This window comes from Enoplosus armatus, chromosome 2, assembly GCF_043641665.1.
Source record: "Enoplosus armatus isolate fEnoArm2 chromosome 2, fEnoArm2.hap1, whole genome shotgun sequence".
Classification (NCBI taxonomy): Eukaryota; Metazoa; Chordata; class Actinopteri; order Centrarchiformes; family Enoplosidae; genus Enoplosus; species Enoplosus armatus.
Genome location: NC_092181.1, coordinates 22,178,672 through 22,203,940, shown reverse-complemented (window position 1 = coordinate 22,203,940; position 25,269 = coordinate 22,178,672). Strand labels below are relative to the sequence as shown.

Below are 25,269 nucleotides of genomic sequence, written 5' to 3'. Positions count from 1 at the left end.
GACTTCCTGACCCTCTTTGTGGCGCTCTGCCTCAAACCCATCTGTTCTAACTGAAGACATAAATCTTTAAACATGTCTCACAAATATAGTTTCATTTTTTTAAAAACACAAGTAATTTCCATAAACAGCTGGGCACTATAGAGTTGAGCAAAAGTTACTCAAACAAGACTAAATTGTTAATTTGTTGGGAACTATTTTCACCGGCGGATAAATACACATTTGGTGAGTTAGCAAGGATTTTCAGCACCAGGAAGGTCTTTAGCATTTCTGTGCAGCAGTTTTTTGTGACCTATTGGCCAAACATATTAGCAAATACGAGATATCTGTGTTGAGATAAAGTCTGCCGACGTTAATATCAACCATGCTGATGTATCAGTCTGGCTATATATTATTCATTATTCATTATTAGTCTACACTTCTATGTCAAGGATCATTTTAACTTAGTTGAAGACGACATCAAGTCTGTTTCAACTTGGTCAACATGACAACGACAGAGAACCACCTGAGGTCAAATAAATAAAAAGTCTTGTAACCATCAGAGTTTCTAACTGAAGACTTTATTAGATTTGATTGGACAGACGTTTAATGACAGCTCGGCTGAGTAGATAAAACCAGATCAGTGTTTAGAAAGTACAGACTAAAAGGTATGACAGACACACACACACATACACACCACACATACACACTGTACTTTCTTTGTTTTTGGATTAAAGCTCGTCTTTGGTTTTGTTGGCTTTTTTTGCCTCTTCAGCTTTTTTTGCCTCTTCAGCTTTTATGGCCTCGATGTACTTCCTCCTGTCTTCATCCTCCTGCAGACACAAAAGAAAGACATTTATTTTTAACACAGAAAAAAAGAGTCCAGCTCTTAAACACACACAGTCATACAAACTCAAACCACTGCAGTGCTGCTTTGTAATAATGGAGATAATTTTACCTTAACTCTGTCTTTTTTGGCTTTCGCCATCTCTTTATCCAAAAACTTAACCAGGTCCTTCACCTTCCTCTTACCAGAGTAAATCAGCATCTGACAGGAACACAGCAGTCATTTCACAATCATCACAAACTCATTTACACACTGTATGTTGTTTCTGTAAAAATTGAATTGATTGTTGATAGTTCATTCAAAACTAGTTCACATCTTTATACAGTGAAACCGTCAAATGAAAAAGAAAAAAAGAAAATATTTAAGACATCACACCAAAAAATCCTTTAAAAAAGACAATTGAAATGCCCCATACTCTTTCAGCGTGTAGAGCAGGGAACAGGCAGAGCGATGGGTAGGTGCCCTGCATTGACATGTTGATGTCATTGGCCGAGGCGTCGATGCGAGCGATGACCACGTCCTCTCGCTCCTTCAAGGCCTCGGCTAACTCCTCCCACAGCGGAAACAGATCACGGGACTCCTGACTGTAGGAAAGATCTGGAATGCACATTTAGTATAGATTACTGAGTATAGGTGGTGAGTACAAGTGGCATAGAAAATCAAGAGTGAGAAGCTAAGAAAGCTAAGCAGTGTGACCCAGGAAGCATGGGTTTGTTGATTTGAAAGTCAAATGACATCTAGGGGCCAAGTTAGTTGGTTGTCTTTGTTGTATTTAAACCTGCGTTAATTTCTTTTCTATCCACTTGGGGGCAACAAAACAAGCTGAAAACATAAGATTGACATATTATTATTATTAAATTTTTGTGGCAAATGTGTTAGCAAGCGGTTCTGTATTTACACATCCAGCAGACGTGGAGCAACATTATCATGCATTTAGAGTTTGATGATGATGATGATAATCCACTAACTCTTGAGGTAAATATGTGGCTCTTTAGCTGCTAAATGCTCCACTACATTCACACGTTAGTTGCTAACTTTGTCTGCTGTCTGGTTATGGTCTGGAAAATTTTAAAAAAATGAGCTGAAAGACGCTGAAAACGCTCCGTAGAGCTGAGGGGAACTGCAGACTCAGGTGATAATTGGGTGGGTTCATCACTACGAGCAACACCTGGTCATTTTATCCATTGTTAACATAAAATGGCTATTAAAACAATGCTTACATGCAACCCAAGCGTCACACTTTTCAGCCAAACTTAGCCCAGTATTAACCCATGTGACTAGACGTCTTTTTACCTGCAAATTTCCAAATCCAAGCTTATTGGGTAGTTTTTAAATGAAGAGTGTGATTACATACAGAACAGGACAAAAACAGTCTTGCTGGGGTTAAAAACGACTTTCTCCAGAGTCATTCCCACCAGCTCCTTCACCGGCTGTTTGTCCCATCCTTCAGGTATCGGTTCACTCTGCATCTTAGGCTGTCACATTAACACACAAACACATTATTGATATCGGGACAAGCTGTTTCTCCACCTCCTGTTATGTATCACACACTAGATGAGAGTCAGTGTTACCTTAGCCTTGCCCTCCAGGTAGGAGCGGCAGAATGTTTTTATGGTCTCTTCGTCCAAAGTGTCAGACGGCAGGTGATAGGTCACGTGGTCTGTCAGGTTGACCAGTCGGATGAGAGGAGCCTCGAGCTCCCGAACCCGGAAGTACTCCATCAGCCTGCCATTACGAGGCTCATCCACGTTCACCCACACAAACAATATCTGTGCACACACATGCAGCGGGGAAGATACTTTAGCGGCTCGCAAGAGGATTGTTCTAACACGCGTGGAAATGCTGCTGTTTTGAAATAATTTACCTTCAACCTGAATGCTGCTGCAGCGCTGTTAAAGGCGGAGTAGATCTCTTTAAAGTCAGCAGAGCTTTTGTTGACAAACAGGAGGGCATGGCTTAACACAGGCGCTGTTAATATCTGAGTGGCTGTCTGCAAGAGAGAATAACATTAACAATATAAAGTTATGTGTGTCTAAATAGGCTTTTAGCAAGTACAAACTGTTGAAATAAATCTCAGCTGTGTTGCAATAGAGTATCTTGTTTGTTGAGTGGGTTTTCAGACAGTAGCAAGATGAAAGAAGACAATGCCAAAAAATGTCTACTTTCTTTTGTTTTGTTTTTCATTGTTGGCCATTCAAGGTACAGTACAGTAGTTCGATAGGAGACCTATGAAAAGACATATAATACAATACGATGCAATGCAAAACCACACAATACTCCACCCAAAATCTTTTCAGTTTCAAAGACTCATCCCCTTTTGACCTCATGCGTTTCAGTAACAACAATATGACTTTTATTTTATTTTACTATCTGTATCGCCCAGGTGAGTTGCCTGGTTAGGGTGTAAATTTTAAATATGAGAACAAAATGAAACAGAATGAAATGTTAGACCTAACATGTAGGATAACCTCCCAGTGTTCATATTCGTGCAAAGATGCATTTGACCTTCAGATTTTGAACCTATAAAGATAAAGGCAACTGAAACCAAAACACATACTAACAAAGACTATAGACATTGTTCAGTGTATTAATATAGTTAAGTAACCCATCTCAGTGAGTTTAAATACAAAAAATAAATAAATAAATGAACACGTAACATTTCCAAAACTTGGGAGTAGAGCAGTTATATGAGTGTGAAAATGTACCATGCATCTAATACTCTACCTGTCCAGTGTACTCAGTGACTGGGTCCATCTGGTAGACAGTGATAAAAACGATCAGCTCCTCTTTAGATGTCTGAGGCATCATTTTGTAAGCCTGGATGAGCTTAGACTGCAGCAGACACACACACACACACACACACACACACACACACACACACACAAAATGCAATGAACCTCAGGTCTTGAACTACTTTATGCGTTAATGCATTGCACCAGCTTCATGTGATGGTTTAATGGTTTTAAATCCCATCTCTTGCATTGAGTCAGTACTAAGAAAACATAAACAGTACACAGACATATACATATATATACACTATATATACTTTATATACAGTATATATATACAGTATACCTTTTTAAGCAGCAGTACAACATCATGTGTGAGACCATATTTGCTGATAACTTCATTGTTCTGTGTCACAGCAAAGCTAACATCAGGAAGGTCGATCGCTGCAGCGTAGAACAACTGGACGTACTCTCCGTTCAGCTCCTACACACACACGCATACATAATAACTCACACACATTGTTATTCAGCCAATTAATTACATGTGATAAGCTGGGAAATCAAACTGTTGGCATTCACCTTAAAGAACCCAACCACTATCAGTTCCTCTGAGGCCTCTGATTGGCTAAGATCAGTGATGAGGTCAGCAGCAGACCCCGCCCTCCTCTTCAACCAGGTCAAGATGGAAGCTGAGCTCTGAGGAACTTAATCACAATCCAGGAAAACAAAACATTTTCAACTATTAACTACTGAGCTAAAGCCAGGAGGTGGTTAGCTTAGCTTAGCATGAACACTGGAAACAGGGGGAAACAGCTAGCCTGACTCTCTCCAAAATAAATATATGCCTAAACTTCTAAAGCTCACAAGTATCTCATTTGTTTAATCTGTACACGAACTGAAACGTAAAAACAACAAGTTTTGTTTCACAGGAGTTATGTGCTATAACTTTTTCTTGGCAACCAGTAGCCATGTGCAGCTACTTCCTGGAGTCTCTGTTGGTTGCCTGGAAACCTCACGTGACAACAGGACTCTGGGATTAAACAAACGCAATATAATGTGTTCATCAATGAGCTTTAAGGCAAATTTTTAACTTTGGAGAAGAACCAGGCCAGCTGTTTCCCCCGGCGTCTATGCTAAGCTAACATGATAGCCTCCCAGTTCTAGTTCACTGACATGAAAGAGGTATCACTTCTCTTCTCTAACTGTTGGCAAGAAAGCAGCCAGAGTTAGAGGTTACAGCTCCTACGTTTAATATTTATTTAGCATTCAGCCTGATAGCCTGTTAGCCTTTTTCTGTGGTAGAATGATTTGATTTCACTGTAACATACAGAGACATGCACACAGCTGCTATATCATACTTTGAATGACAATTTGCTTGTTAAATAAACGATAATGATGAGGTGTGTTACAGTATGAGAAGAAAATAAGCCTCCATGAGGCAAAATAAGTTTCCTCCACCGAGTCTGGTGCAGAATTAGGACACTGAGAATATTGTAGTTTAATGTTAAAACATAGATGCTTAACAACAAATGGGAGGTTAATATACTCAGTAAGACAAATAATTGAAGTCATCAAGAAATTTTTTTTTGAATACCGTGCCAGCACGACCTAGCAACAGACGGCTAGTGGCTGAGACTTGCTTGCTTAGCCACTTGCAAGCTAGCTAGCAAGTTAGCTAACTCAGTTTATCAACTGTTACAGTCCTGCTTCCATCCTGAGAGTATTTTTCCTCACATTTCTAGTATTCTGCCACAAAAATCAAACTTTTAACAAATTATTATTTATTGGTTCATCATGAGGAAAAAAGGTGGGTTGAAGCAGGATTGTATTGGAAAGATTTTGATGTAGCTAGCAAGCCAGCACAGCCAGGTTAAATACTGATGATCTGCATGATTTTATTCTTTTCTCCAAAAGGAATAAGATCATGCAGTATATAGACATGTTGGGAAATTTATATACATGTTTAGTTTAGATTTATTTGATGGTTACATGCACATTATCATGAGAAGTGATCAATCTGTTCACCCTAATACAACTCTGGTTCTGATTTGCTTGGTTTTTATAGAGCAGTGGTTCCCAACCTGGGGGTCCGAACTCCCATCAGGGGTCGCCAAAGCTCCATGGGGGGGTCGTGAAGCCCTCTTGATTTTAAACTTGTAAGAATTTTTATATACATATATATATAAAATATAATGCATTTAATACATTTCTGTGAAGAAAACAGCTACCTTTAAGGGTTATTTTTGAAGTTTATGTCTTTCTGTATCTATCTATTTGTTATAAAGCTAGGTGTTCCTATAAATATAAGGACAAATCATCTGATACATTGCAATATCCACAGGAAATAGTCAATTCATAATTTTATACAAATTGCTAGTGTTACACAACGTCCTGCAGATATTAAGTTCAGGTTAATTGTACAGTTGTACTGCGCTATTATTGTTTTTTATGCAATGAATATAATGAAATATACATAAAGATATTCCAAAGGAAGTAGGCTACTTTCCCCCCTACTATTCAAGGTTTAGTTCTTAATAAAGTGATAAATTACACCTCCATTAACTGCTTAATGTACGTATAAATTATATGATACATGTATAATGTTATGTGCACGTACCAGGACAGGGTACAGGGTTGTGTTTGTCTCCAGAAAGGTACAGCCTGATTGCGGGGAGGCCTGTCGCATTGAGTTCTTTAGCCAGGTCCTTCTCCTTTGTCACATCAAGCACTGCCAGTTTGACCTCTGACCCCTGAAGCTCTGCAGCAGCACCTTCGAACGCTGCTGAGACTCGATGGCCTTCACCAGACAGAGGAGCGTCTACGTGTACACGGAAACAGACCGCACACAGTAAGTGAGTGAACGTGATGAATGTTTACAAACCATTTAGTTTCTAAACATGTAGGTCAAGGAGCTTTTTGTGTGTGTAACTTACAGAAGTGAATCAGCAGCTGCTTGTATTTTCTCAGTGTCCTGTTGAAATTGCCTTTCTTCAGCTGTAAAATTTCATCCTTCTCGGGGGATGATTTGTCTGCCTGTCGGTCGGCTTGTGTGTCAGTGGCGACAAACACACAGAGACACAAGGCCGTCACCCCCAGCAGCAACAGTGTCCTCATGACGCTTCAGCCACAGACTGACAGACTGGGCACTGGAACAAGCTTGACGGGAGGGTATGGAGGGAGTAGTGAAAGGAAGGGCTGATATATATATATGTGTGTGTGTGTGTGTGTGCTGTGAATGCTTTTGTTATCTGCCGACTAGGCCCACCAGTCTGTAGCTGATTAACTTATCTGAGCCCTGCTGTATCTCTGCTATTGGCTGCTGTTCATATCAAGTATATCACTAATATCTAAATGCCCTTTGCCTAACACACCCTCAACAAGGACAAAATTGAAGCACAAAAGCACACACACACACACACACACACACACACACATTATGCTCAAGCACTCAAACATATGTCTGTTCATATGCAAAATCCACCCACCTGCACAAATGTTGGAAAAATAAAACAACTTTTGTCAAAGTAATCAGAGACCATTTTTACTTCCCTATCAACATGATAGAATGATAAATAATACATGACAACATTTTGATTAAAAAAAGGAAGTTGAGTCCAACTTGGCAGAGATACTGAGAGTCACACATTATTACATCTAGGACAGGTAAAGCAGGTGCATCAATCAGTCATTGTATTGAAGTGCATAGACTCAGCAGCACTGGCACCGCACGTATCCCACAACCACAACCTTCACCCTGTTTTCTATACCTGGTATTCACAGCAGGTCTATATCACAGTATATATCAAGTCTATTGTTAAAGGAATAGAAATATGCTTATTCGATTTCTTGCAGAAGTTTAGACTCTCATACAGTACCTGTCTATGGGGATATAGCTAGGAGGCAGTTAGCTTAGCATAGATACTGGAAAGAGGGGGGAACAGCTAGCCTGGCTCTGCCCAAAGGTAACAAAGTCTTACTACCAGCATCTCTGAAGCCAACACATTATATCTCGTACAAAAAAACGTGGATATCTTGTGTAAAAACGGGATTATTTCCACTGCCACTGCCATATCGTTCAGACTGTAATGACGAGCAGTCACCTCTTTAGTGTTTATTAATAGTGCAGGGTAAGTGATTCACAGGAAAACACATGACAAGAGACAGGAGCAATGACAACAACCAATTGTCAATCAAGATATCTGAGATTTCTATCTGAGATATCTCCCACATGGCGAAAAGAAGTATCAACAAACACATTTATTTACATCAAAATATACAATATTTATGCTAATACAATATATTCAACTAATTTATAAGAAGCTCTACGCTGTTTGTTGGTAGCTGCTTTCACTTATTAACAAACGGCGACAAAGAAATCTAATTTAGGCTATGTATGACAAGGTGTGACAAGGCTCTGGTCGAATAAAGCCTTCACTGGTTGCGTAGCAACCTCACGGTAATGACAATACTCCAGGAAGTCACTGCTAGCTAGCCATGCTAAGTGCTTCTCCATGCCCCCAGCTTTTATGCAAAACTAGGTCTGTAGCTTCACATATGGACACACAGACATGAGAGTGGTATTCATTTTCAAGAAAGTGATAAAGCATATTTCCCAAAATGTCAAACTATTACAAATCTGTTAAGAGGAGTGCAACTACTTTGACACTGCCGCTATAACTTCTAGTTATGGTGGTTATTCGACCTTTGGAAAGTAATGCAAAGGCAAATCTATAACATGGAATTTAAAAAAAGATATGGAATATAATCAGCTTCATTGACTGGAGTTTACTGATGTTAACATTTTTTTTTACAGCAACCAAAACAAATATTTTTTTAATTTATTTTAGTTATTATCTTGTGTACCTCTTTGAATTACAAGCCAGTTCATTAGAGTAGTAGCAGATTGTACCTTAAAGGCCCTGCACAATCACACAGATGTGTTCACTTACTCTGGTTGATTACACCTGCTCATGTTGAAATTGGGCAGAAGTATACGCTGGAATTACACCAAGGCCACCTAACTACTATGTAAAATATGTATGATAAAGGTGCTATTTTTACCACCCTAACAGGTGCAACAGGTGTGGGTTTACCTTGGATGTGCAGGGCCTTTGAAAGAACAATTATGCAGAACAATTAATTACAGTATGTTTTCCAACAGACTTGTTTGCTTTAACAAACATTCACAATTGTCAAATTAATGAAAAACTAAATAATGTTAATCATAACTGTTCTCTGTTTCGTCTTCTGCCTCCACTCATTAATGTTGTAAAGCATCCTGCACACATGTGGTAAAATGGTGCTGTATTCACATGCAGGGACGGATTCAGGATTGTCTTCGTGCTCATTAATTTTAATTAAAACCCGCACAATACACTCTTACAACAGGTCAAAAGTGCAAAAAGTGTTTTTGCCTAGTTTTCTTCTCTGTATTAGAAATGCTTCTCTGCTTGTGAAGAATGAGTTCAAATGTTCAAAATGTGTATCTCAGCCTGTCAGAGAAACATCACATTAAAAATTGAAAATCATATATTTTTTGGTGTCACGTACGCATCCCCTGTAGCTGTTAAAAGATGGGAGTTTTGTCCTTCATAGTGAAAATCAGTGGTGAGTTTGAATTCCAGAAGATTCCAACGGTGATTCCATGTTTTTATGGCAAAAGAAATGTATGAAAACGTCCGTAGAAACTGTTCCTGCTTCCTCATGTAGCTCGGGCAGTGAGCTGTTTACATCAGGACATCAACAGTTTCTTTATCCATATTGTGACAAGAATATGTTGAGATGAGATTTTGGGTGGACTGAGGACAAGACGAGCCTTATTGATCCTGACAGCGTCATCTTTTGTATATGTGCAGATGGTTTCCACACTGTGGGCAGGAATGATGTGCATCCTGTAGGCCACGTACCATGAAGGGGATCAGACAGAAACCACAGACCAACCTGAAACACACACACAGACATGCAGAGACAGGAGACATAGATGACGCTTTTGTTAAAGCTGGTTTGGCACTCTGACATTAATATACTCATGCATGTGTGTGTGTCTGCGTCTCACCCCATCACAGTGAGAAGTATACACATGCACCAGGCAGCCCCCCCAGGCAGGTATGTGACTTTAGTGGTGACAGTATGGTGGCAGTGAGGGCAGCGCACCACACCGGGGACGTCTCTCAGATATGTCACTGAGATAGGAACAGGCTGCGGCTGGGTCACGACTACTACTGTCGCAGCTTGTCTGCCGCTGACAGGCGGCGTTACACCAACTGGCATCATAACAAAAAAAGAAGCATTAAATTAATATTATTTTCACCTGTCCAGCTGGTTTGTATGTATGCTATTAAAGATGTAGCCTTAATACCTTGTGTAATTGGATGGATTATGATTCCAGTGTTTTGTGAAGGTGATGTCACAGCAGTTGGCACCCTGGGTGGAGTCAGGAGAGGAAAAGGATCTGGCTGGATTGTAACTAGAAAAGAGAAAAAAATTCTCATGAGTTTCTCCTCCAAAATGAGGCTTCATCAAAACGACGCGTATAAACCTTAAAACTCCTGCTTGGTGTTTCAGCGTATATGGGGTAAACACTGAAGTAAGCCAGCTCAGTGGTCGGGGTGGTGTGCCAGTAAAGTTAAGAAGACAACCTTTAGTCGCCTCTAACTTTCTCTGGGAGTTAATAACTTTTTCATACTTGTTCAGTGCAGAAACAGAAAAATATGTAAATGAGAACAACTATATCGTGAAATCAGCTGCAGTGGGACAGACAGCCTTTCTGCCTCCTGCTGCTCTCTGTAATCACCTATACTGTGTTTGAATACAGGCAAATTTACATTTTAGTTGTTGTCATTTACAAATTGTTCTGTTTGTGTTGTCATAGTCTGACTCACCGGATGTAGGCTGCTGGAATAAGTCTGCCATTGGGCAACTATTTCATTTGGCATTCTCCTCCCCTTCCGCTACCTGGGTGTTACTGTTTTCAAAGTCTCCCACGCTACGTGAAACAACAACCTCAGAGTTTTGACAAAGATTTGGATCATCTGTGGTTTTAACGGGTCCAGAAAGCTCCTCCAGAACTAAACTATAGGTAGGCTTCACCTGTAGGACACCGATGATCAAGTTATGTTTGTCTTTTTTAACAGTAAAAGTAGTAAAGTCACATAGTGACTTACATCATCGACTTACATACGTCGATTACATTTTTGTCGTATTCTTTTGCAGGGATTTACACCGGGGCTCACCTCCCCACGTGCAAATGTTCCTCCCACATACTATTTTGCAAGGACACATTGGCATCCTGGGCTTAGTGACGCCCAAGACAATTGTGATTGGTTTAAAGAAATACAAACAAGCCAGAGCGTTTTTCCCCCCCTGTCCCAGAACAACGATAGGTTGAGCCAGACCTGTCTCCAAAGTGTGGAGATTGGTCTGGCTATGCGAGACTAATGTCATCAGAATGAGCCTAAAATTGAAGTTGTGTGACAAACTGAATATGAATACAGGTTAATGACAAAAACTGTACTGTGCGATCGGCTATATAGACAATTTAAATTAATGATTGCGAGAGGAAGTTGGTTTCTTAACATTACTGACACATTAGTCCAAGACTGTGTCTGAGCAGGCTAAAGACTAAAACACAAAACAGGCATTTTCAGGCCAAAACAGAGAAACAAAAGATGAATTTTTTGAAATGTAGCCGACTGAGTGCGGATGTATTCTCCATATGATGATGAGCTGTGAAATAAATACCAGTGAGATTTTAACTTACTTGCTTCTCCATAAGTGGGAGGCGGTGTCGAGGGGGAGTCGAGAGAGGCGTCGTAGGATGGGGGAGGGGGGATGTTGAGCGCTTGTGTGCCCAGAGCGGGAGGGTGGAGACTGGCCTCCGCATATGAAGGAGGTTCCATCAGGAGATCATCCAGTCAAACAGGAAGCTAGTGATAAAGAGGAGAAGAGACAGCAGAGAATTCACACACAAAGACACTTAATGGTGTTTAGTAAGTTAAGGAACGAGAGATTTAGCATGAAAGTTCACTGTTAACCTCGGAAACAGAAGTTTGACACACTTATCTTCAATCAGAGTCAGTTTATTAGCTTTTTCCTCAGTTTTCAGAATCAGAATCTTTATCGGCCAAGTATGTCTACACACGAAGAATTTAACTGCTTTTTGCTTACACACAGTTCCAAGAACAATTTTCAGGAAGATAGATACAAATAGACATACAGCTAAAAACAAGGACAACAGGGCTGAGCAAAGACAGCAAAGATAGGCCGCATCTCACAGCCTTAATCAGCAGATATAATTTGCTCAGTTGTCATTGAGACGGTTCAGTTGTCAAGAAGACTGGAAACAGATGGAACAATGGACCAAAATTGCATCTCCAGCATCCTCTGGGAAGGAGTCAAAGTCAGTCAAGATCAAGGAGGCCACTCACATCCCCATTGACCAGAGAACGTCTGGTTAAACGGCCCCCACACGACCATCTGTTCCTCATGTTCATATTCAGCTGAAGTCTGTTTCTGGAGTTCATTCAGTCTATTGAAAACTGAGCAAACTCCTCTCCGCTGATAAAAAAAAACTGTCAGATGACGTTTAAAGCTCTAGAAAAAGCTAGTAAGTGTCAAACAGCTAGCAATTCGTTTTCATAAAGGATTTCTTAACATTTCGATATATGGTGTCTTTGAGCATTTTACTGCATGTATCGTTTGACTGTCTATCATATGATGTAGGTCCGGACCCAATTATAGATTTTCCATTTCGATTTTCTATTGTCATTGGTGGAGATATGTGCTGTCTTATTCTTAATTAACAACGTGGCATTTTCCCAGTTTTTAACGTACCTGTAATATACTCTTCTATATTGGCACTGTCGACTCTATTTGGTTCCTGACTGATGACTCTACTTTTTACCAGCTCAGTGTGCATGAGGACACTGAACATAGGTGAAAAAGTCAGTCAGTCAGTTTCTAAATACTGAAGATACTGTGAACATCTCAGCTCTCAGTCTCTCTGTACTTTACCAGAGCAACAGAGCTTTAAAGTGACAGTGTCAACAACACACACACACACACACACACACACACACATTTCTCCAGTATAACACTCTTGATACTACATTACTTTTAATTAATTATATATTATATATATATATATATATATATATATATATATATATATATATATATATATACATACACACATGAATACAAACAGTAGATTCAGAGAGAACGTCAATTCAAAATGTTTGTACTCTGCTTTGTTATGAAATTGATGTGAAGTATCTACATTTTTAAATAGGTCATACTCACATCACCTTAACACAGTTCAAATGCTCAGTTAAACACTTACAATACATTCAAAATAACACAGTGTCATTATAGTATGTGTCACTGAACACAGATAAATCCTGAATCATGTGATTCCACTTCTCCCCAAGATGTGTTTTCATGCCAATACTGTCATCGAAAACCGACTGTATCAGCCATTAAACACACCTCCTGAATGCAGCCAAGTAATTCTATCTCACATGGTACTCTTTCTCTTATGTAAACAAGGTACATCCAAAACCCTGCTATCTGATCCAAACAGGCGCAGGCCTGCCTCCGACATGAACCAACTCCAAATACTGCCTGTAAAGAGTAGTACGTGTCCTCCTTCATGAAATTAAACAGTGTGATGAGTGAGATCTGGCAGAGCAGTGGTCTTACCTTGGACAAGTGAGGAAGCTCTGCTGGTAGGAGGAAACGCGTACCATGTTGGTGTCAGTCGTGACATCACAGCCTGTTGAACCTGTTTCCCTCTGGAATTAGAAACATTTTACTTCCCACAGACTGAAAACCAACCCTCTTCAGCTGTTTCCCTTCTACAAACTCACCTTCATATAAGTCTACTTTTTTTTATCTGTTTCCTAAATGCAAACTCATTCTCTGGTAGCACTTTATTTACAGTGCAGCACTTAACTTAAGACATAATGCAGTAATATTTTAAATATTTCCTTCACATAAATACATTATTTTATTTACCAAGACATAAAATAGAATCAAGTATGTGAACATGAAAGTATTTACTGGAGAACTATGCAGTAATTGTTTGTAGGAAAGGTAAGTACATTTATAAGTTAGTTATTAGTCATACATGTTACATAAATATATGGTAGTTCATTTATGGTAGTTCAGTGGTTCAAAAAAGGTAGTATGGCAGTTTCTTATTATATTCTTTATGATTTGTTATGCTAAAGCCTTTTTCATTCATTCATTCAACCTTTATTTATACAGGGTGGTCCATTGCCAGTAGTTCACTCTCTTTTGCATGGTGAAAGTTAAAAAAGGGAATCAACACAGCCAATTCTTTACTTTAATCACCCCCTATTTGGCATTTATAACCAGTAAATAAACATTAAATCATTGGTTTATAACACTGTGATGTAGTTGTAAGCTATGGAGCCCCTAAGTATTCAATACTAAATAAATAATTATGAAATAATTACATGATTCGATTGTGTAAAATATATAAATGAAACAATAGTTAGTGAAATTATTAAAGAAATTATTAAAACTCTATCATGAGATGTTATTTCATCATTCTTATTTAAAACATAGTTCATTTTCATTACAAAATGTCCTTTTTCAAATGTCACTTTTTATTTCATAACGGCACTTTTTATGACAGTGGTTTTGTCACCTCCCGCTTGCCATTCAGCCAATCACATGCCTCCTGACTCCTAAGATAGCAAGCTCAACAACAGCTCCTGTTAAAAAAAAAAAAGTATCAAGATAGATGCAGCAAAACCAGAGACATCATCTTTTTTACTTCATGCATTCTTATTTTTTGTCGAGACTTATTATGCTAGTAGCCTCAAGCCACTAATCCCAAACAGAGATGAGGAGTGGGCTACAGAGGTCTGGTAAACTCACTTCTTTCTGACGCCACATTTTGTGTTAAGTGCTGATTCGCAAATGCTAGCATGCAACACGTTAAGCTAAGATGGTAAACATTATAACTTCTAAACATCAACACACTAGCATTGTCATTGTGTGCATGTTAGCATGCCGCTAGTCTGGCTATAGACTTAGTCTTGTTGCGCTATATCTTAATACTCGCCCTAGTTATTTAAGGTACTTTTTGTTAATTATCATTCATACATATAACAACTGTGTGTTGTTTCAGTCTATCAATTGTTTCTGTGTGTTTACATAAAATGCGCCTCCTTTGATTCGTCCACCATTGTTTACGACTCTTGTCTGTTGGTCTTGTCGATGTCACTCAGGAATGTGAAACTCTATCTTTCGATCTACTTCCTCCTGTGCTCTGTCACTCTTCATAGTTAACTATAAATCTCTTCCATATTGTCTCCTCTTAATTGTTTTTCCACTTGCAGAAGTTCTGATAATGTTGACTTTCATGATGCTTCCCATAAACATGTTGATTCATCTTGTACGGTAAACTGATTTATGTGTTATTCATGTTTTCCGTCACACGACTCAGAAAGACTTTAACTATTCAAGTGTCTTGAATTGAATTCATGAGACTGAGATTTAGAGAAATGTAATGTAATATTTGTCCACAGTGAATATGAATCAAATTAAGTTTAATACAAACAAAACAGTGATTAAAGTCTGTTAAAAATAGTCATAAGTACACAACATCTTTATGTTTGTAACCCAAGGCAATTTTATTAAGAAAAATTGGAAGATGCTAGGTTGATCCTGATTGGCTGGAAACCGAAGTGACATCACAGCTCATCTTTAGATGTTGTGTTGGCTGGTACCTCTGCAGACTCATCAGTCTCCTGTAAGAGAGAAAAATTAAATGGATTGGTGAGTAGAGTAGATTTATTATTTACCAGAAAAATATATAAAGTAGCAGTAAAAATACAAACCTTGCTATCATCACCAGCGTCGTCATCACCTTCCTCGCCTTCCTCGCCGTCCTCGCCTTCCTCATCATCCTCTTGTTCTTTTTCATCACTTTCCCCCTCAGGCAACACTCCTCCATCATCCAGGAACTTAGACATGGTCTCCAGATCCCTTTTTCCAGTGTAGCTGACCACCTACAGGACAACACAGGAGGAAGAGACAGAAAAGAGAGAGAGAAAGGAACAAAGATGGAGGACAGGATGAGTGAGAGAGAGAAATAATCAAAAGAAAATTTGTACAAACAAACGTTTGTCTGTATGTAGAGCTTGTGTAGCTGGACTGAAGTGTGTATGTGTACCTCTTTGCCACCGGCTGGGTAATATTTGAGTGTTGGGAATTCTTCAATGGAAACAGACTCCACCTCGTTGGCTGTGGCGTCCATCTTGGCTATGATAATGTCATCACTGTCGGCATACTTTTCACCCAGCTGCTCCCAGATGGGAGTCAGTTCCTTACAGTGTCCACACCATGGAGCATCTACACACACACACACACACACACACACACACACACACCGCTGTTAGAAGATGACAGGGCACATCTGGTAACTTTTATATCAGTTTTACATCAGTGGGTTTCCTGACGTCTACACTGCAAAACATTTAAAGTTATTTCAACAAGTTTCCCTGATTTATTCAACTTTTTTCATACTAGAGCGGTGGCTTTCTGCAGGGTCTTAGATCAAATACAATGCAAGCTGGGTAGCACGTCAATAATTCCACATTCAGGTCATGTGGGATGAAAGGTGAGGATGGAAAAGATTCCATGTCGGCTGTCAGTCTCATCATGTGTCAGCTTCTCTTATTACTGGAGACTCCGACTGTCTCACTGCCTTTGAACACTGAATGTATAACGTTAGTAAGTGTTGGTCATGTTGAGGGTTACACAATCCATCGCCAATACAGCACAGTATCCATTAAACGAGTCTTCAAGGACCTTGAATGACGACTGATGAGGCGTCCATGTTTGTTTGCTGTCGCATATTTAGCTTCAGGTTGAAGACATTAGAGATTTCAGACGAATCCAAGTTTTCTAGTCCTAATTATGACGTGAATGTTGATGTTAATGACTTTTAAGTTAGAACCAATCATTAATCAATGTTAATTTACACACCCAGCAAAGACAAAGAATTGCATTGTGGGATTTTTTAACAGAAAGTTGTGTAGGCTTCATACTGTGGACAGTAAACCCTTTGCTCCATTGTAAGAATTTTTGTGCACTCAAATAAAAACGGCAGAAAGTAAATATAGTTATATATATAGTAGTCCATGTCACAGGTTGTCATTTTTGATTTGCTACCAAGCTTCAAGAAGGCGGGTCTTGAGCTGGTCTGAGGACAGACTGAGGAGAGAGGACAGTAGAGATGGACACATGAGAGAGGTGTGCTGCTAACAACCCTCATCCCTGAAGCATCTTGGTTTAGTTTCTGTCGGCGTCTATTTGTTAAAGCTAGCAAGGCTTAGCGGTAATTAAATCCCGCAGACCTAATAACAAAACATTTAACTAGTACTACCTGTGCTGTGACACAGTCCATTAGGCAGCAAACAGGGAGTGATTTCAGACACAGCCAGTGTTAGTTAATGAACTCTGAGCAGGACATTAATTCAACTCATCATTTAAGTCAAGAGCTAATAAATTGATGATAAAAGATGAATTTATTTCACTAAAGTTTAAACTAAAGTAAAACGTTTTTTCCAGGGCAGACAAACGGACTTACAGAACTCCACAAAGACGTTTTTGGTCGGGTCCAGAGCGACAGACTCAAAGTTTTTCGCCACCAGGACTTTGACTGGTCCTTTATTCCAGTCCTCTGGGATCTCCTCAGACCGATAGTAGGGCTGCACCACAAAACAAGACCAGTTACTGGCTTTAATGCTGCTGTGTGACTGACTATGAAACGTGTGTGTGTGTGTGTTTGTGTGTGTGTGTTACCTTGGCAGTGCCGTCTATAACCTCCTGGCACAGCTGTCTCAGTGAATCTGCTGTGATATCTCCAGCAGTGATGGTGAACTTCTTTCCTGTCTCCATGTTGATGATGCGTACTGTCGGGGCGTCTTTCTCGGACACGCCGAAGAAGTTCAGCACATGAGAAAGACTTTCTGTCACGTCGATCGTAATGAACAGCATCTACGTAACACACACACACGAGACATATAAAACACAGGTAATACGTTTTATGTATTTCTGCCACTGACTTTGTCTCAAAGGCACACTCTCCCAAACACACACACACTCACACACACACACACACACACACACACACACACACACACACACACACACACCAGACCGTTACCTTGCCCTTGAACGTTTTGGCAACAGTCCTGGATTCGTCCACCAGGGCTGTCTGACTCTCCACAGAGGAGTTGATGAACAGCAGGTTGTGCAGAAGGATTTTAGAGGCAAAGATCTTATCTGCAGTCTGAAAACAGACACACACATACACATCATTTCATAATTTCAATATAATTTTACCTTTGATTTGAATTTTGTAATTGTGTGTGTGTGTGTGTGTGTGTGTGTGTGTGTGTGTGTGTGTGTTACCTGCAGGCTGAATTGGATGATCAGCTCCAGGCTGTTTTCCTTGATGAAGGCGGTCAGATTACTTTTGTCCAGCTTCCCGTCTTCTGACAATGCAAAGTCTGCTCTGCCGTCATCAAACTGGAAAACACACGTTTGTTTTACTCAACTTCGGTAAACCTAACCCTAACCTCCTAATCTATTGCAAAGTCAATAAAACGATTCGTCATTCAACAGAAAATTAACCAATAACAATTTTGTAATTCATATTTCAAGTAAAAATACCAAACAGCTACTGGTTTCAGCGTCTCATTTGTGAGGATTTTCTCTGTGTTATTTAATTGAAAATTCAATATCTTTGTGTTTGGACTGATGGTCAGACAAAACAAGCAACCTTCAGCCACAGGGAATTTGATTTGATTCAGTCATAAACAAGATACAAATGAAACAATATTCACAAAACACACAAAAAAAAACAGATTAAACCAAACATGGGACCTGGACAAGCTAAGAAATAATATTAAATAATACAAACTATGACTAGGATATAACCACGAATCTCTTTGTAGTTGTTTGATTGACTTTCCAACAGAAATGTCAACAGACACTTAAAATAGAGGCTCTGACCCCTCAGGCCCATTCAGAAATCCTTCCATGCATGTAACACAAACAAGTTGCTGCATAAAAGTGCATGACACAGGATAAAACACTGAAAATATAATATAATTTATTTCTATAGGGGTCCTGGAAATTGACCTGGCTTTTTCTCCTATTTTCTGACATTTTATCGACTAAACAATCAGTCGATTAATTGAAACAATAACTGACAGATTAATCCATAATAAAAATAGTCATTATAGTAGCTGTGGGCCTAATCTTTACCTTCTGCTATATGGCTAAATATAACCCTAAACCTAACTCAAGGCTTGTCCTTATTCTAAACTAAACCCAGACTCTAAAGTTAGCAAAACTTTTAAAGAAGTCAGAATCAGCAAATATCCTCACCTTTCTATCCTTGTGAGGACATTCGGTAACATACTGTAGAGCCTATCTCTCGGCGCTAGATGGCAGCAAAGCTCACATCATTACAGCTTCTTGTATCTTGGAACTACCTTCCGATAAAACACTTGAGCCTTTCAGTTGGTATCATAACATGTTCGTACCTTTTTGAAGAGCACCACTGAGTTGGCTTTTACTTCATACTTCTGGAAAACTTCAGGACTCGCTGACACAGCAAACTCGGTGTCAGTCATATCCATACTAACTTCCTTGAACACCTTGGCCTCCTCACTTTCTAGATCCTAACAAAAATATAAATCAAAATGTAAACATGAATATGAATACAAATATGTGGTTTTATGATTTATTAGTTAGGATAAAAATAGATGAACTTACATTAAAGAATCCTACAACAGCGACATTATGGGAATCGATGAACTGAGCTGCAGAGTCTGCAGAGTCGAGCGCTGGGGCACCGGGGCCTGTACGACGCTTCATCCACTGGATTATTCCCTCTACTGACCTCTGACCTGGAAAACAGGCACAACCACAAACAAATCAAGTCATGTCACGATGTAAAATAAAAAGAAAACAAAAGTAACTGTGTAGCTCAAATCAATTAGGTTATTATAAAAATATGCAAAAATATGTTGATTCAGACAAATAGGCGTGTGACACACACACATACTGTATACACTAGGCTCAGAAATGGAAGTTAGTGTCATAATCAGGTATACTGAGAAGGTAGTATAATATAATATATCTGTAAAACAGTATTAAAGGAAAAGTTTTTTGCCTTTTGGAAAACACACTTTTTTGTGAGAGTTAAACTAAAATGAGTATGTGTGTATGAAGCTGTTTAGCATAAAGACTGGAAACATGGGAAAAGAGCTAACATTAGCATGGCTCTCTCCAAAGTTCAAAAATACACACCAGCGTTACATTTCACTACTTAAAGTAATAGTTTGACATTTTGGGAAATACACTTAATTCGCTTTCTTGCTGAGAGATGAGAAGATTGATTCCACTCTCAATATTTGTATGCTAAATATGAAAAGTAGCCAGTTAGCTTAGTAGCATAAAGACTGGAAACAGGGGTAAACACCGAGCGTGGCTCTCTCCAATGCTAAAAAATATGCCTACCAGTGCTTTAGTTAACAAATTAAAGGAATAATTTGACATTAGGGTTAGGGTTACCGCTCTCATATCTGTACAAATCTACAGCAAACCAGTTAGCTTAGCTTAGCATAAAGGCTGGAAGCAGGGAAACCGCTAGCCTGGCTCTTCCAGCACCACTAAATCTAACTAAATAACACATTAGACAAGACTGCTATATCTCGTTTGTTAACTTCTTGCAAAAACTGAGGTGTAAAACCAACACTAGTGGTTTTACAAGGGGTTAGGTGCTGGAATATTTTTTTGTTGATTTTTTAATTCCCCTAGACGTAACAACAATTAATTCTTCCGGTACTACCTGTGCCAAAATTAAGAGGACCTTATAGGTAGCTGTTTCCCCTTGTTTCAAGTCTTTATGCTAAGCTAAAATAAGCTAAGCTAATCATCTATTGGGTAAAGCTTCATAGTCACACAAACATGAGACTGGTATCAATCCTCTCATCTAATTCTCTTGAAGAAAACAAATAGGTGTGTTTTCCCACAAAAGGTTGAACTATTTCTTTAAAAAGATATTAAAAGAAAACAAAATTAAACAAGATAAAATAAAAGACAGTTGATTTCTACAGTCAATCATTGAAGACACAAAAAAAATCGTTGATCCAATCAAATAACTTAAGGCATTAAAGAGGGTAGACAGGTTCAGCAGTGGTAACACACACACACACACACACACACACACACACACACACACACTAGGCTCAGGAATGGCTGTTCAGGCTACAGTCAGGCTGGACCAGTGTAGTCTACAGTTACATTATGTGTGTGTGTTTACCAGTGTAGTCTACAGTTACATTGTGTATGTGTGTGTTTACCAGTGTAGTCTACAGTTACATTGTGTGTGTGTGTGTTTACCAGTGTAGTTGATGGGCTGCTTGCGGTCTCCATTGACGAACAGTTTCAAGGTGGGGAAGCCTCTGACGTCAAACTCGTCACTCAGCTCCTTCTCCTGCGTGGCGTCCACTTTGGCCAAACGCATCGCGCGTTCCTCCGTCTTCAGCTTCCCAGCAGCCTCTGCATAAACTGGCTCCAGCTGTCGACAGTGGCCACACCAGGGAGCATCTAAACACACAAACACACACACACACACACGTATATATATATAGATAGATAGTTAATCTCTTTATACAACATGGGAGTTTAAATGTGTTTCCGTGTAGTAGAATTACAGAAAATCAAGCAGCAGACATGCAGTAACTCCACAGTCCAGTTTCTTGTTGCTATCAGCAGCACATGCACAGATACACATGGAAATGAGCTGCTGATAGCAACCATGGCAGTTGGGCTCTTTTCCTTTCTGAGCTCATCTGTGGGAGAGTTGAACCAGGAGAGCATCTGGACAGGACAGGCCACGTTTGTATGATAACACCACAGCGCGTAATGGTGGAAAACTCAAGACAAGACATTTTACATTTATACTGTGATAAAAATTCTAAACTCAAGGTCCACTTAGTTAGCTATTCCTGAAGCTTTCGGTCATATCCCATGGCCTTCTTCAGCTTAATTTTAGTATCTGTGTTCCCAAGGTCAAGAAGGAACCTCCATGTTCATTTTACTCTTTAGTTTTTGTACTTCTGCATCACATCTGCATGTCGTCTTTAGGAAAAATACATCTTTTAACACAAAACTGGTCAACGACAGTCCTTTTGGGCCCAACATATGTTGCCACTGATGTTATCTGAGCTAAAAAGCAACACACTCCTAATATATGTAGTTTAATGTCACCTAATGGGCACAAAGGAGTTCATTCATCATTAACAGTGATCCCTCTACTGCTTCTACATTATAATTCACAACTACTTACAGAATTCAACCAGTAAAAACTGATTTTCGCTGAGAGCTCTGGCGAAGTTGTTGATGTGGAGAACCATCACATCTTTCTCCTCCTCTATCTCCGTCGTTTTCTCTTTCTTTGGTGCCTCTTCTGTGTCCTCTGCGCCGTCTGATGATATCTTGTGTTGTTTTTCGGTCTTTTCGTCATCGTTGGCGTCTGTGTCGTTGGCCTGGGTGCAGGAGGCCCACAGCAGAAGGCCCAGCAGAGTCATGGACAAAAGCGTGCGCGTCCTCATGTTGCCGTTTTCTGCTCAGGTACCTCCGCTCAGGTATGGAAACCCACAATACATGTGTCACTGAAAGTTTGTACCTTTATTTGTCTATGATGGAGAGTGTGTGTCGAAATTTTACTGGCCTTCCCGCTCATCCAATCAGACGGTACGCCTGCGGGGGACTCTCTCCAGTCTAAACCAATCAAATGGTGCCCTGTAGATTCAGAATTGGGAAAAACTGGCTGGTCCACTGTTAAGGCTTTCTACACTCATCACACCTCTTTATCTTTCTCTCCTCACTTTTAATATTTTTCTTGATTATTTTCTTCACTGCGTCTTTAGCTTTCAGAGCCCATCACCCACCAGATGGTAGCATGTACGTGTTTGTACTTTAATCTTTCGCTCCTCTCTCTGGGTCTTATCAGACCCTCATTTACCTAAAAACAGTGACAGCTCAGTAATTATGTGGATTTCTAGCTCTCTCTTCTTCACTGTTCTCTTTCATCTCGCTATTTCTGTTTACTTAAACTACAGGAAACACTTTCACCTCTCCCTCCTCTCTCCCACTACTGTTTAACAGAAAAGACAGGACAGACCTGAGGGCTATTTGGAGATGAGTTCTGTCAGTGACTTTAAAAAATTGTCAGCAGACTCACAGTACGTGTTGGACCAGATGTGATTATATATTTTAATCCCCTTTAAAGGGTCTGGCTTTCAGATCATTTTGGTTTTACTGCATGTGCTGAGGTTTTGAGATATCTGCCTCAACCACCTCCAAAACAAATATATTTTTTTCTGAGCATTTTAAGGACTTTCAAGGTTTTTGTTGGCTTGATTCTTGACCTTGGAAACCACCAGAAGGTGCATTTAGTATCTGTTCTGGAGCATTTTTAATAAAAAATATATTCACTGCAAAAACAAAATCTCCATCTTACCAAGTCATTTCTCTCTATAATTGATTCTCATCAATCAAATTCAAGAAAAACAACACAGATCAACAGATCTTTTTTTTTTGGGAAATGAATGTATCTTGAAACATGAATAATTACAAATATTTCTGCAATAGAATCAATAATCAAAATAGTTGATTTCCATTAAAAAACGAAATATTCATCTGAAATATGCTCCTTTGTACCTGTAACCACACCCAACAGTGATGTCACACTGTCCTGGAGTACACCTGTACATCACTGCAGCAAGGCATGAAGACTGCCTCCTCTTGTTGTTATTATGTTGGACTGCTTGGCAGTCACTGTTTTCTTGTGCTGGCTTATCTCAGTGTCCATGAATGGCCATTTCTTTTTCTTTGATCCTCCATAACGTTGCCGCAAATTATAGCAACGCATGCAGGGGCACTCACATGGACTCACATCGCTAAGATTGGGCGTAGTTAAGAATAGGCTTGAGTTTGGTTGGTGCAACCGACTTTAAATCCATTCTGAAGACTGGTCTTAACAAAGACCGTCTTTACTGTTTGGACCAGGCTTAGTGAAGACCAGTTAGTGCAACCCGATCAGCGAACACAAGATTTTCAGGGGAAGTTACTCTTTAAACTTGAACAAATAAAGAAAAGATAGAAAGAAAGAAAAAATCCTGAAATAATTGCATCACAAAGAAGCTGAAACATTTTTACTGCATTTATAGGTTTTTCACTTGTTTAAAAAACCCTAAAGGACTTAATTACAGACTAAAATAACATTATTGGGGTTTTAGTGTTTTTTTTTTTTGCAGAGTAACTGTGTGTCTTTCTAGGAACCCGGTTACTCTGGATTATCCACAGTATTTGTTTGTTTGGAAGTCTTTCTTCAGTACACAGTAGTTCACTGTGAGGTCTGTGATTATCCAGAGTAACTAGGAAACTGTCTCTGCAAAGGCAATTTACTGTTGAATTAATTCAGTTTAACAACACTGTCTGTATGACTACGTAGATGTAACAGAGAAAATGTGTGTATATTTGGGTGAACTGACCCTTTAAAAAACACATCACATAAATGATAAGCTGCAGTTAAAAAACTGTCACAACACATATTGATTTGTTTCTGTTTTTCTTTTTTTTTTTATTAAAGTATCTATCTAATTTGAAAAGGGAACATGAATAAAGTCTTTTTTTCCCAGCAGGCTGTTGTTGTGTTTAATGCTGCATGTGTGTGTTCTCCGTCAGTGTGTGTGTGAGCTCCGGGTTTGGATCCCAGTTCGCCAGCAAGTCGCTGAAGTCCGGCTGAGTGCTGTCGAGGGCGTGCGTGTTGTGGTTGAAGTGCATGTGTGTGTCAGCGTCTGTGTGTGTGCTGTCCTGTGAAGGCGCGTCACTGTTTGTGTGTGTGGCGTCAGGTGTGTCACTGAAACTGACCAGAGAGCAGCAGGGGATCGGCTCAGTCCAGAAACTGAGCGGGAGATGCCGCTTGATCATGGGTCGGCTGCGGCCCTGAATCGGACCCCTGTGGTCGAACAGTTCAGCCAGGGGCCCCAAACCGGTGTTGCCCTTAGCAACCCCGACTCCTTGATCATCAGCACAAGTCACCAAGCTGTTTTCTTGCTCCTCTGGACTTCCTGCTCTTGCGATTTTCAGCAGGTCGTCATAGTAACGCAGGCGCCCGCTGGTCGTGATGGAGACCGAGTCGCTGTAGATGTCACAAGCGTCTTGATCACCAGAGCAGCGACCAAAGTACCGCTGGACGTCACGGCTGATGAGATCTGCAAACCTCAGCAGCTGCGTGGTCACATCCAAAGCGTAGTGGGCGGGGTTTAAGAACACCTCTAAACATTCCTCCTCTTCCTCCTGAGCTTCAGATTCTTCATCCTCCTCCTCCTCCTCCTCCTCCTCCTCCTCTACTTCTCTGTCTTCTTCATCTTCCCTCACCTCTGGCTTTTCCTCCAGCATCTCCTCTTCAACTTCCTTGCACGGTGAGTGCTGGAAAATCAGGGGGAAGTAGGCTGGAGTCGAGGCCTGGATGAGGAAGTTTCTGATGACACCCGCCGCCATGTTGGATTATTAACGCTGGAGAGACAGTGACAGAAGAGAAGAAGTAAGAACCAGATAGGTAAGCAGTTTGTTGACAGGATATACATTTGAAAT

At 39.9% G+C, this 25,269-nt stretch overlaps 4 protein-coding genes across 4 annotated transcripts; all 4 read right to left on the bottom strand.

Moving 5' to 3' along the window:
- Window positions 1-653: 653 nt before the first annotated feature.
- On the bottom strand, window positions 654-6,666 carry LOC139301968 (protein disulfide-isomerase). The gene is made up of 11 exons (XM_070925508.1): window positions 6,486-6,666; window positions 6,170-6,370; window positions 4,132-4,256; window positions 3,899-4,036; window positions 3,548-3,655; window positions 2,688-2,813; window positions 2,395-2,592; window positions 2,178-2,298; window positions 1,239-1,420; window positions 935-1,024; window positions 654-809 (listed from the first exon to the last, which is right to left on the bottom strand). The coding sequence occupies exons 1-11, from the start codon at window positions 6,664-6,666 to the stop codon at window positions 708-710; spliced, it is 1,572 nt and encodes a 523-aa protein (XP_070781609.1). The 3' UTR covers window positions 654-707.
- Window positions 6,667-8,311: 1,645 nt separating this feature from the next.
- LOC139298960 (lipopolysaccharide-induced tumor necrosis factor-alpha factor homolog) lies at window positions 8,312-13,084 on the bottom strand. The gene is made up of 5 exons (XM_070921794.1): window positions 13,039-13,084; window positions 11,312-11,477; window positions 9,911-10,018; window positions 9,608-9,815; window positions 8,312-9,492 (listed from the first exon to the last, which is right to left on the bottom strand). The coding sequence occupies exons 2-5, from the start codon at window positions 11,448-11,450 to the stop codon at window positions 9,387-9,389; spliced, it is 561 nt and encodes a 186-aa protein (XP_070777895.1). The 5' UTR covers window positions 11,451-11,477; window positions 13,039-13,084; the 3' UTR covers window positions 8,312-9,386.
- Window positions 13,085-15,219: 2,135 nt separating this feature from the next.
- pdia2 (protein disulfide isomerase family A, member 2) lies at window positions 15,220-22,220 on the bottom strand. The gene is made up of 11 exons (XM_070921688.1): window positions 21,956-22,220; window positions 21,007-21,213; window positions 19,375-19,508; window positions 19,143-19,280; window positions 18,004-18,120; window positions 17,756-17,881; window positions 17,392-17,586; window positions 17,177-17,297; window positions 15,758-15,936; window positions 15,423-15,593; window positions 15,220-15,332 (listed from the first exon to the last, which is right to left on the bottom strand). The coding sequence occupies exons 1-11, from the start codon at window positions 22,218-22,220 to the stop codon at window positions 15,276-15,278; spliced, it is 1,710 nt and encodes a 569-aa protein (XP_070777789.1). The 3' UTR covers window positions 15,220-15,275.
- Window positions 22,221-24,327: 2,107 nt separating this feature from the next.
- On the bottom strand, window positions 24,328-25,176 carry LOC139290097 (protein PERCC1-like). Its single transcript, XM_070911795.1, has one exon. The coding sequence runs from the start codon at window positions 25,174-25,176 to the stop codon at window positions 24,328-24,330; it is 849 nt and encodes a 282-aa protein (XP_070767896.1).
- Window positions 25,177-25,269: the final 93 nt, after the last annotated feature.